General features: G+C 41.7%; 1 protein-coding gene across 4 annotated transcripts in view; it reads right to left on the reverse strand.

Moving 5' to 3' along the window:
• Tmcc1 (transmembrane and coiled-coil domain family 1) overlaps positions 1-13,480 on the reverse strand; it is a 194,850-nt gene that overhangs the window by 17,480 nt on the left and 163,890 nt on the right. For all 4 annotated transcript variants that reach the window (XM_026788179.1, XM_026788180.1, XM_026788178.1 and 1 more), the window contains one exon: positions 1,800-2,734. In XM_026788179.1, coding sequence (XP_026643980.1) covers positions 1,800-2,734 — 935 coding nt within the window. The remainder of the gene's footprint in view (positions 1-1,799; positions 2,735-13,480) is intronic.

Here is a 13,480-nt window from a genome sequence, read left to right on the forward strand (position 1 = left end):
TTCAAGACAAGGTCTCATGTGACCCAGGCTGTCTTCACACTTCCTATGGATAACTGCTGTGGAATATCCCTTTTGTACCCTAAAGAGCTGAGTGGCCAATAGCTAGGCAGGAAAAGGGTAGATGAGAGAGCCAGACTAAGGGACACTGGGGAAGAAGGGCAGAGTCAACAGTGAGATGCAGAGGAATTAGGAGATGAACATGCAGTGCTGAAAAAAGGTACTGCTAGGGGGTACAGCATGGATAAGAAATATGGGTAAATTTAAGTTGAAAGAGCTAGTTAGTTACAAACCTAAGCTATTGGCTGAACATTTATAATTAATAAATCTTTGTGGTTATCTGGGAGCTGGGGGTCAGGACAGAAAAGTTGGCCTACACATGACTTTGATTAAAAAAAAAGACTTATTTGTAAAAATCTGTAAAGGTTTTATTTATGTGTTAAGTGTGTGTCTGCTATATGCTTGTCTATGTAAGTCAATGGGAGACAACAGAGTGCATTATAAACACAGGAGCTGGAGATATGGGCAGTTGTTAGTCACATGATATATTGGAAATTGAACTTTGGTTCCCTGAAGACAGCAAATGCTTTTGACTGATGAGCTTTTGATCTTCTTGTTGGAATTACAGATGTATACTATCACCAATTTATCTAGCACATGTTAGAAAGCACTTTATATCCCTTGGTTCTCAAAGTGTCAATGAGAACTGAAGAAAATTAACAAAGGTGGTAGACTGGATGGCTGCTTAGCATTTTCACCATTTAGAGCAAGCTTGTTGCTGCTGTCTTTAAAACTAAGTGATAAACACAAGCAATTTATTTCGGACACTGAGTTACCTCATAAAAGTAAAGTTTTAAAGCATCACTTTTAGTTTTTAAGAGGTGAAAGGGAATTCATTTGTTCAAACCCCAATGTTTAGTAAAGTACTAGAGATTCTTCTAGTTAGGGACAGGAACAAGGCCAGTGCTCAGGTGTTGCAAGGTTTTGTGTGCAGAGACAGCACTCTCCTAAGATTGTTTCTTGATCTGCACAAGGTTGCCAATCTCTGGCCCATAAGTTTGGATCTGAGTGATTACTGTGGGGAGGATATTCTTTCTCTACCTGGAAGACAGGATACAGATTTGTAGACTGGACAAGAGTGGTCCAACAGAAACCTATGTGCAATGTGAAAAACCAAGCTCAGCATAGGGTGTGGGTGGTCATGGATAAGGCTCTGGGTTCCATCCCTATAGTAAGAATGAATGACCCACTCTAAACTTTGGTATAGATTCTGAATGAAGAGCAATGAGCTCTTTGAGCACTTTCTAACTACAGTAGAATGACTTAATACTATGTCTACTATCATCCAAATGTCCCAGTTCTTTCTATATTGCTGACATAAGTACATTTAAAGCCAAACCCCCACAAGGTTCACTACATTTTGGCTAGACTATATCCTCACTACCATTAGCTATTTACAAAGTTCTCAGGATTAACATGTTCTGAATTCAGTGCAATGCAGTGAAGGCTTCAATGACTATGTATCATGGCCTCAGATCATTAAAGAAATACCTCAGAAAGCCTGAGCTTCATGTTAAAGTCATAAACTGGAATAGAAGACTGAGGAGTGAAGAAATGCTCCATCTGTGTGTGATCTTAGGAGTCATTTAACCGCTGTGTTGACTGACATAGAACTCCTGCGGCTGTTACTGACAGATCTGAACACTTGGGACATTCTAGAGACAGACATCTTTTAAATTCACTTCTCCACATTCAAAGAGAAGGGAACAAATAATTTAGGCTTTAAATTGAACAGAACTTACCTATACCGCTCTTCCTGTAAGGTCTGCATTATTAAGGAGTAGTCCCTCTGATAATGTTCCTTGAGGGTCTCGAAGGATTCCTCCAGTCTGGCCTGGGTTTCCCGGATCTCCTGGATCTCATGCAGTAGTGTATCAAACCCTGAGCTCTGCATGTCTAGGGTGTTTGTCTTGGAGCTTGATGCTCCTACACCAATGCCCCCAGTGGTACTATTGGCTCCTACTGAGCCTGAAGTGGCACTAGAACAATCTTCCTCACTACCATATTTTGGACTTGACTGAAAGTTCGAAATCACCCCTAAAGCCTTTCCCCCGTCATCCACTTGTCCTTCCTCTAATGAGTCCTTCAGATTAGGGATGTTGTCTGCACTGCCAAATTTGTTCCGAATCAGTGAGGCAATCTCTCTGGGCTTGGAGACCACAGCCCCTGCTGCTGAATGGGTAGCCTGGGAGAAGCTGGAAAATCCACCTTTGACGCTGTCCACCACACCTTCACTGAAGCCAGTCACCTTTGCACCCACATCCTTCAGACCTTGTTGCATGTCCCTGAAGACATCCTTGGGCTGCCGGGGGATCCCATTCTGTTCCACTTCACGGAGCTTGCGGTGGTAATGCTCAAGCTTCTTCTGTAGCTGGAGGATGGTCTGTGCAGATTTCTGGTTCTTCTTCTCAAATACCTGTTTGATGCGAGCAGCCTGCTGCTTGTCTGCACTGTTGGCAAGCTTCAGGTATTCAGCAACGTTGTCGTCTCGGGCTGTCTGCGCAATCTTGATCTGTTCTGTTAGCTTTAGGATCTTCTGTTGCAGGTGTGCAATGGCAGCTTTTGTGCGCTGAGGGTCTGGTATTCCATCCACAGACTCTGTGTGGATGCTGCCATCGGTGCTGGAGGCCACGGCACTGGAAGTCTGGGCGAGGCTGCTTACTTCCAAACGCTCGACCTAACATTTTAAAAGCAAGAGGTGAATATTAGAAGCAGTCCAGAATCAATAAGCCAAAACGTGCTGAAAATCTGTTAATGCTCAACTCTCAGCACAGATGGCTGACCTATACAACCCCTGTCCTGTAAAAGCCCTGCTGCCCTCTTGGCTAGTCTTTATACAGTATTTCTTTAAATAACAAAGCCCCCTTTATGGGTTGAAAGCATGAATTAGTTCGCATTCTTATACATACATCTGTTCAGAAGCAAATCCATATAAGATAGCATGTCAGCTTTTCAATGAAATCCTATGAAAATCATCTGAGCCACACTTACAGATTGGTCCCCTGAAAATGCTAGCAAGAATAGAAAGGTTGATACTGAGATAAAAAGCATCCAATTGTTACCACAATGTTTGTTAGTTTTAAATCACACCCAGGATAATGAGATCATTCCCTATTCTTGGGACATTTTGCTGCAGTGGGAAACAGAGGCTAGATTGGGGAGGTGCTGCTGAACGCTTCTGAATTAAGTTAACTGTGGTGTACCTAGGAAGATGGTATGGATAGACAGGGGCAGTGAGAGGTTAAGTGATTAAACAAATCAGAGACTAAGGTTAGATCTTTTTAAGCCCCAATTTTGTGTTTTATACAATAAAAGGTTTGCCTTGGGTAAGGAACTACAATTAGAAAGCTCACACACTGTCGTTTCATATGGGAGAGTGTCACTAGAAGGAATGGAAGAAAGGACAACTGCTTAGACTTGAAAGCTTGAACTCCATCCTACACGTCAAAGCAGTTAGCTGAGGCTGGAGGAGGACAGTGTTCTTACACCCTAGGGGTATACTTCAGTGGTGAAGTACTTGCCTAGCACATAGGAGGCCCTGGGTGTGATGCCTAAGACTGAGAAAACAAAACAGAACACCACCACCACCACCACCACCACCACCGTATTTTCCTATTTCAATGATACTGTTGGGGTTAGGGATGCAGATCAATGGAAGAGACTTGCTTCCCACCCCCGCACAGCAAGATACAAACCCGTGAAGGAGACTAGTACAGTGCCTTTTGCATTACTTCCTCCAAATGCTGATTCACCTTTGAGAAGCAGTCGCTAGAGACTGCAGAAGGGACAGGCAGTCAAAGTCCCAGATGGACAAGGCCTCAAGAGCCTCAGTAATAGCTCTAAAAATCCTGTTCTTAAGTGCTCCAAGATATTTAGTATCTTATAACTAAGGTGCATAATACCATTCTGCTTATCTATGTCCAATAATTAAGATCAAATTATACTGCAGAATATATAAAACAGTAATATGAAGAATCTTCAAGCAAGCTGCTCTATGTTCAAGTTCATGAATCTGTGGGATCAAAACTAATCATGCTGGGAGTTAGGGACTTAGTGGGTAATGGCACATACTGGAGTCAAGGTTGACAACCTGAGTTCTAGTCCTGGGAAAGAGTGGTAGAAAGAGTTCTGATCTCCACATAGGCTGTGGCATGTTTGTATATACTCCCAACCCCCACAAACAAATGAATCTAACAACAACAACAACAACAACAACAACAGAAATTGATCAAACTGGTGAAAATATTGTTAGAGATGGCTGAAAAGATGGTTCAAAGATGGTTCAACAGTTAGGGGCACTTGTTGTAGACCTGGGTTCAGTTACTAGCATTTACATAGTGGCTTAAAACCATTTGTCATTACAAGGGCATTGGACATGCATATGGCACAAATACACACAGGTAAAATATACATAAAAAATAAAAATAAATCTAAAAAAGTTTAAAAATACCATTAAAGACTAGAATCAAAGTTCAACCACTTAAAAAGAAACCACAATAATTTTCAATATATAAATGTTTATAAATGATTGCACTTTGGTTAGAATTGTTTCTCTATAAAATAATTAAATAAAACATATTCTCTTTACTCTGATTCCTGTCCTAGCTGAGGCCAGTGTGTCTTCCCATTAAGAGTTCCCAGAGAGACATCACCATGCCTGTAAGAGGACAGCTGACACTGGAAACTGGAACTTATTGGAATACCCAGTAATACCTCCCAATTGTGAAAGGTACCCATTTTAAAAGGGGAGAAACTCAGAAATGGAGCAGGAACCAAGGTCTAAAGGGGAAAGTCTGAGCTCTAACTATGGGAACCTGACCTGAGGACATGACTATCAATCAGAAAATAGTTCCTTTGCTGCACATGAGGTTGGATATAACACACAGAACTGGGTCTGTAACTCATTCCAGACTCAGTTCCAAATGTGAAAAAGTTTACAAAGGTGATACTAAAATATTCCCTCCCAAGGGTGGGGGGTAGGAGAGGGCAGAAGATCTAATCCCTTACTGATGTGGGATTCCCCTCTGTATGCTGTGAATTTTATTACCATTGGTTAATAAAGAAGCTGCTTTGGCCTATGGAAGGGCAATAGCCAGGCAGGAAATCTGAACAGAGATATAGAGAAAGAGTAGGCTGCGGAGGTGGGGCTACTTGCTGCATACAGGGTCTAAGAGCCCTTGATGTACAAGTATGAAAGGTTGAGTTTAGATTTTAGCACCCATGTAAAAAACTGGGCATGGCTGCATGAATTCCTTTAACCCCAGCATTGGGGGCATAGACAGGAGGATTGCTGGTGTTTGCTGGATGAGCCCAGGTTCTGTGAAAGATCCTGTCTCAAGGGAAGGAAGCAGAGAGTGAGAGGATACTCTGTCACTTCCTCTGGTCTCGACATAAGCCCACACCTACACACACATGTGTATATATATCACTCACACACATATACATACTCCAAAAATAAAAAAAACATAATCTCTAAGCATTCAATACTAACCAGCAGGTGTAATTCTTACTTGATAACTATTTTGTTATATGTAATTTTGCTATGTTAAAGTTAAAGCTTCATTTTTTTTTATTTAAACAGAAAGGGAGATGTGATGTTGGAGTCCCCTTTGTGTGCTGTGATTACCATTAATGAATAAAGAAACTGCCTTGGCCTGTTGATAGGGCAGAACTTAGGTAGGCAGGGAAGAGGGAACTGAATGCTGGGAGAAGGAAGGTGGAGAAAGAGACACTATGGATCCGCTGCCAGAGATAGACGTGCTGGAACTTGGCTGGTAGGCTACGACCTTGTGGTGATATAAGGATTAATAGAAATGGGTTAAATTAAGATGTAAGAGTTAGCCGATATATATAGTTATAGCTAATGGGCCAAGCAGTGATTTAATTAATACAATTTCTGTGTGATTATTTAGGGCTTAGCTAACAGGGCAGCTAGAAACCAACAAAAGCAGGCCCTCCTCCAACACTGCTCTGTATTCTTGTCCCTTGCAAGAAAAGTAACGTTGAGAGGACCAACTTAATATGGGTATGGTGATACACATCTATAATCTCAGGACCCAGGAGGACTGTTGCAAGTTCAAGGTTGGCCATGTAGTCAGTTCTGGACTAGCTAGGGCTACATGGTAAGACCCTACCTCAACACATATGTGCCTGCCCCCAAATTAATATTTTTGTTTTGGCTTTAATTTTTTTTCCTGTCTTTAAAGATTAAAACAATATTTTAGTTTTTACTTATAAGTAAAAAATACATATGTGTATGTATGTGTCAATGAAGGTGCCTGTGGAGTCCAGAAGAGAGTATCAGATTTTCTGGAGCTAGAGTTACAAGTGATTATTGAGTTGCCTGATGTAGATGCTGGGAACCACATTCAGGTCCTCTGTAAAAATGGCAAGTGCTCTAAGTTTTTATTTTTAAATTACATTTAATTACTTATTCTTATTTATATTCTGCCTATCCATCTATCCATGTCTTTCTCTGAGAATGTATATATGTATGTACCATGGACATGTGTGGAGATCAGAAAACAGCTTGTGGGAGCTGGTTATTTTCTTATTATCATGTGAATACTGGGGATTGAACTCAGGCTACAAGGTTTGTGGCAAGTGCCTTTACCTGCTAATCCATATTGCCAGTTCTTTTTAAGTTCTTTATAAGCTAGTCTCCTTTGCTTATTGAAATGTCTATTTTACAGAATGAAATGCTACATGAGCCAAGAAAAGTCAACTGAGATGATTACCTTAAGTGCTGCAGCTCTGCCTACAACAGACTTAAGAAGGCAATGTTCTCCAACCATCTTACCTGGCCAGCAGATCTATCCCCCAACTCTGCTCTCAAATCACTATCTTCAGTACAAGTTCTGTTTGGCTTATAGAATATTAGCTCTTTGTAGAAATCCCATATTCTACACACTAAACAATACACATCACTTCTTCATGAAGTAAAAGAAGACAAAAGCAGATAGAAGTGGGCTATAAAGATAGCCTCTTGATATCCTTACCAGTCCAGAGGGACTTTGGTTAAAAGCAACACACCTATAAAGCCAACATAGTCTTAGAATTTTAAAACTTTTCTTTGGTGGAGATACCATGGTATACATGTGGAGGTCTGACGGCAGCTTTTGGGAATCAGTTCTCTCCTGCCATGCAAATCCTGGGGGACTGAACCTAAGTTCAGCTGTCAGGTTAGTGCCAAGTGTCCAATGAGCCACCTCACCAGTTTTCAGCCAACATAGTCTTATTTGCTTGTACAAGTCACTGATGGGATTGAATTTGCTCTGTAGACTGGCTTCTGTAAAGTTTTTCTTAAAAGAAGAATAAGTAGCAGGCAGCTATAGCTTCCTTAAGCCCTGAAAGTGGGCCATGAAGTAGACCTGGCAGTGCTGATGGTAGCTGAGTTTTGTGTTAGCGGGCAATCGGTCCTGTGTGAGGAGTAGGAAGCATCAGCTGTAGGATCTCCAATGGATGCTCTATACTTGAGTTCCTAATCTGAACTGATGTCAAACTATAATCCTAGCACTAGGAAGACACTAGGAAGAGGAACAGTGAAAGTTCAAAGGCAGTCTAGTTTATATAGAGAATTTTAGGTCAACCAGAGTTAGAGTAAGACCTCATCTGAAAAAAAAAAAAGGCTTTCCATTGGATTCTTGCCATCACTTCAAGGTTTTGCTCCCACATGTCTGAATAGCAACCACTATACTGATCACCCTAGAAAAGCTGCAGTTTTCATTTCTCTTACATACTTGCTCTTGTCTATCCTGACCTCGTTTTTTTTTTTTTTAAATTTTATTTTCATTCTTTTTTTTGGTGTGTGTATGTGTGAGCGTGTATATATGTATGTGTGTGTGTGTGTGTGTATGCATGCATGCAGGTGCCTGAACAGGCCAGAAAGAAGTGTTAGATGCCCTGGAACTTGATTTTTAAGTGTTTGTGAACTAACTGATATGGGTGCTGGGAACTGAACTGGGTCCTCTAGGAGAGCAGTGCATCAGTTGCTGAAACAGCTTTCCAGTCCCTGATTTCAGTTTTCTATGTATATATCTTTACCTTTGTATATTAGGGATTTTTATATTTCTATGATTTTTTCTATCTATCATCAGAAACTAGAATATACAGTTCATAGAGGTTAGGATTCTGTGTTTTATTTACTTACATTAACCCAGACTGGTCATATACTCATGGCATTCCTCCTGTGTTAGCCTTCCACGTGCTACGACTACAAGCACCATCACTTTTGTTTCTCTAAAAAACAGTAACTGGCCGGGGTGGTGGTGGTTCACACCTTTAATCCCAGCACTAGGGAAACAGAGGCAGGCGGAGATCTCCGTGAGTTTGAGACCAGCCTGGTCTACAAGAGCTTGTTCCAGGACAGCTAGGAGTGTTACACAGAGAAACCCTGTCTCGAAAAACAAAACAAAAACAGTAACTGTACACTGTCCTAAGTAGGTGCTCAAGCTCATTGCTGACTTCCTGATTCTGCCACTGTTGAGAGCTGACTGGCTCTCAATAAGGATAGCCTCTGTTCTTTTAATAGATCAAAATCTGCAGCATGGCCGGGCGGTGGTGGAGCACGCCTTTAATCCCAGCACTTGGGAGGCAGAGGCAGGCGGATCTCTGTGAGTTCGAGGCCAGCCTGGTCTACAAGAGCTAGTTCCAGGACAGGCTCCAAAGCTACAGAGAAACCCTGTCTCGAAAAAACAAAAAAAAAAAAAAAAAAAAAAATCTGCAGCATGAAAGCATACACCTTCTTCCCTTCCTTCGTAATGTTATAAATCCCTTTCTCCTTTTCTTTCATCTCTCTCAAATAGCAAAGTACAAACCATTGTCTTCAAACAGGAACATAAAGCATATCACCTAATTTATTTGGTGCAGGAGATCTAACTCAGGACCTTGCACATACTAAGCAAGTACTTTACCACTGAAGTAGCTGTAGTCCTTTTCATAGATTTTTAGATTGGGTCTCATGAAGTCACACAGGCATTTCTGAGATTTAAAATGGAGGGTTCTGTTCTTCCTAATAAGTATAAACAATCAATAATATTGAGGTATCAGAAGATCCTGGGTAAGACATACTGGTATCAATTAAGATAACAAGGAAATATAATTATTCAGACTTTTGAAAAAGCAAGCTAAATGTTTCAGTCCTTATGAAGCAATATGAAATGGGAAGGTTCTGCCAGCAGGACTGCTTCTGTATTTCTCCAATTAGTGTTGGGCTGCATATGGGGCTGCATGTAGGGTTGTATGTAGAAGTGGAGGACCAGAACTCACTCAAAGAGTAAGGGACATCAATACTATTTCCCCACCCTGACATAGAGGGACCCTTTAGGAAACAGACATAAGCATTCTTCCAGCAGTGAAGTGTTGATACTTCTCATTCAGACTCAGTCTGTGCTAACCTTCCCTCCCTCTCCCTGCTGCTTTTGGGTCAGAATTTCTACTCTTTGCCCAGGCTGGTCTTGAAATTTTGGTGATCCTCTTACCTTTGCACCCCAGTGTTGAGATTATAGTTACCACATCTCACATCTGGCTTTTATTTTATTTTATTTTATTTTGTGTGTGTGGGTGAGGGGAGCTTAGTTTTCTTTTTTTGAAGTGGGGTGGAGTGGGCAGGGTCTTTGTAGCACAGGTTGGCCTAGAACTCACTGTGTAGGTATTTCCTTCAACTGAAACCCTACTTCAGAAATAAAGCTTATGTAAAAACCACTCAATAAAGGTAGAGAATTTCTGTTCTCCAAGAACACATTCTAACCAATGAAACTTAACTATCAATTGAAAGGGAAGTTTTTGACAGAAGGAATAAGGAAAGACCTTTCAGGCTAAGAGCTTAGAGTAAGAATGGCACTGAAGGGAACCTTAGGATGACAGACTAACCTGAGGCTGTAACAGCGTGGCACAGGGAAAGACTATGTTAGGAGAAAAGCTTCAACCCACAGCCTGAACTAGAGTCCTACATTGCATCCCTAGATCATCACTGAAGGTTTCACAATAGCAATAGTCTAATCTCTGAAACCAAGACTCAGAGTATATCACAACCCTATTAGAACCCTCTTCAAAGTCTTCTTCCTGGTCTCCTGGCCTCAGGGACAGTAATTACTGTCCACAAGTTAAACAAGCCAAAAAGTAAAGTGTACCACAGCCTAGCAGCCCCTCTGACATCATCTGCTTCTCACCACCCCCAAGCCACCCCCAAGTCCCATCAACTTCATTCCAAATTTCTATCTGAGTGCATAACGCTCTGCACTCATCCCCACTGCCACCATCTCAGGACAAATTCTCAATGCCTTTCTTCTGAACAAAAGATTTGCCTGTATTCATTTAGGTTCTCTGTGAAGTTGAAGGTAAAATAAAAGGGAAAAGAAAAGCCCAACTCCAAGGGGATGTTTATGTTTGCTTACCAGCCCTCCAGTTTTTAAAATAAAGAGCAAAGGTTTTGGGCTGGAGTACACCTAAGTGATGTAGTATTTGCCTAAAAATACATGAAGTTCCTGCACCCAAACCAATGACCCTCAAGCATTTCCCAGACCCTCCAAACACCAAGAATCTGAATGTGGCCTCTGCAGTCTCATGTTTTTAGGCCCTGCATCTAGACCTCCTCACACTTTTCACCTTCATCACACCCTGAGTTCACCCTGTTTGCTCTCACCCCTCCCCCCCCCCCCCCGTTTTATGTGTTACTGACTGCCAGTCCTTTCTGTAAGCTCCAGTGGGTATTTGCCAAGGAATAAAATCTTTCTGACTTCATGAAGCTCATGGTTAAGTGGCAAGTGACAGAAACCGGTAACCGAACTATGTCGACTATGGAAACCACCATGAAGAAAAGAACAGGGTACTTCGAGGAAAGGGGTAACAGAAGGAGGAAACCTTACACGGAAAGCTCAGAGGCTCCTATAATGGGACATTCAAACTGAGCTCTTAAAGATAGAAAAGGAAGTCCTTACTTTAACGAAGAAGTGAGAGAAATCACTATTTCTGAAGGTGTCAAGTGCCAAGAGAACAGATGGGAATTTCATCATGGAGAGATACACATAGAATTTAAGAATGCAGCAATTCAAAAAGAGAAAAGGGATTTATCTTTTTCACTGCAGTGAAACCTTATGACCATGTTAGCCAAAAAGGTTTAAGGGAAGAGCCCAAGGATTCAGGGTAAACAGGCAGTCTCCATTCCTCAACCTAGAGCAGTATATGGATGGCTGTATTCAAGGCTTACATAACCAGTGAGTCAGCAGAAAGGCAGGTGTCAATGGACAGTTTCTGTGCCTGCTCTAAGCTCCTAGGAAACTAGGCTATGCCTGCTGTTGAGAGGAGGGGTCCAAGGACAAGATCTGAGTTTGGCCAACAAAACAGTCACAGATCTCCCAACAACACATGGCCAAGTTACAGTGAAGAAAAGGAAACCTTTATTCATAGAAAATATAATAGGATCCAACTCAGACTGGACTAGAGCCAGATAATTCTGGCAGGACTTCATGAATCTAATGCAATCTCTTTCTTTCTCTTTTCTTTTCTTTCTTTCTTTCTTTCTTTTTTTTTTAATTGAGACAGGGTCTCCTTATTTATTTATTCAGGGCTGTCCGGGAACTCTTTATGAAGATCCATTTCTTTAACTCAAAATAAACATCCATATTAAGATGCTTAAATTTGCTAAAATCAAAACCTACACCTTAAAGAGAAAATGTTCATTATCTTATTTTAGTGGTCAGGATTGTTTCGTCTTTTTCCTGAGGTGCTGGGGCTAGATGAGGGATACTTTCTACATTTGTCTTTTCTCTAGTAAAGGCTACTATGTAGTAACACTAACAGAAAAAGTCTGCATGACAGAATTGGGTCTGACAAAGAAAAAGGTACAAAAGCGAACACAAAAGGAAATTCAGTTATAATAGAGGGCCGAGAGATGCAGCTCAAACCAGCCCTGGATACTGAACAGCAACGACAAAGAGCCCGAGACAGACCTCCACCAACACACAGCATGAAAATAGCAGACTACTCATTCTGCCTTCCCCCACATCCACACTCATGTTTCCAGCCTACTACTGTTCCAGGGGCAATGACCCAGTAACAGGATGAAGGCTTTATTTTTCCTTCCCCACCGCAAGCTTTAGGAAAATCCTGGAAAAAAAATAAGGTAATTACAAATACCCAAAGACATTTTTTTTTTTTTGAAAAGAAGAAAAAGACCTAATTGTGAGTGAGCACCCCACAATCTAGAAATCCTTAGTTTCTAACTGCTCAGGGGTAGCTGAGAAAAGCCTGATGATTATATTTGAAGGTCACAACCCGAGTAAGCAGCAAAAATATCTTTTCTGGCTCTCTTGCTCATCCTTTTCCACCCAACATGATTCTGCAGAATGGATACTGCTAAGATGCAATTCTATGTAGCTGATACAGAAAAATTAAGAAAAAAAAACAACAAAGAAAACCCCTCATCATAACACATTTATCTTACCAAAAACCCCCGTCAGGCAGTCTGCTGATTTTGCTTGCCACAAAGCCCATCCTTCATTTGTGAACACCAGAGCAAGCTCAGATTGTGAAAACAAATCATAACCTCTCTTGGCCATAAGCGCTTTCCATTTGTTCCGGCTTCCAAATTGCAGAGGAGCTGTGGCAGATTCTGTCACTTTCCCACACTGTAAATGAGGGCAGCTACCACTGGGGACACATCCTCCACCAAAGGGTTGGGCACAGTGAAGCTTCTAGGCGATCCTTCCTTCGGCTTCTCACCTTCAATCTCAGAGAAGCAGCTTGCACACAACAGGCAGGTGCAGCGGCACCACATCAACACTCCACATAGTCGATGCTCTGCAGTGCAGTGCCCACCTCGGTCTACACACTCAGTTCTGTCTTCTGTGTCAACTCAGTAGCCTTACATCTGGGCGCCAGGAAGACTGTGCTGAATAAATACAAAGCTTCAGTCTAACACACACACACTCTCTCTCTCTGGTTTGCTCGGGCTGCTAAATGCAAATGAACAGTTTGACTCTGAGAGCAAAGACAGTATCTGCCTCTCTGCTCCAGTTGTGAGCATCTTTTATAAAAGACAAAAGCTTCCAACTGGTTGGATTTAAAGCTACAGGACATTATTTCCACATTCACATTTGTCTCCTCATTCAGACAATGGTTGAGGACAGTTAACAAAGTAAAACCAATTCTCAACAAAATAACACTCTGAGGTAGCTTAGTCCAGTCAATACGATTGAAAGGCAACCTATACAGATTTCCATTAACCACCAGGAGACAATTCTACTTTCCCAATGTTTCTTCTTTGTTTTCTATCCTACGTTTGGAAAACGATGTGACAATTGAGTAGGAATAAAAACAGTGAGCAAGAATTTAGGCAAGCCGGGCGGTGGTGGCGCACGCCTTTAATCCCAGCACTCGGGAGGCAGAGGCAGGCGGATCTCTGTGAGTTCGAGACCAGCCTGGT

Source organism: Microtus ochrogaster, unplaced genomic scaffold (assembly GCF_000317375.1).
Source record: "Microtus ochrogaster isolate Prairie Vole_2 unplaced genomic scaffold, MicOch1.0 UNK1, whole genome shotgun sequence".
Classification (NCBI taxonomy): domain Eukaryota; kingdom Metazoa; phylum Chordata; class Mammalia; order Rodentia; family Cricetidae; genus Microtus; species Microtus ochrogaster.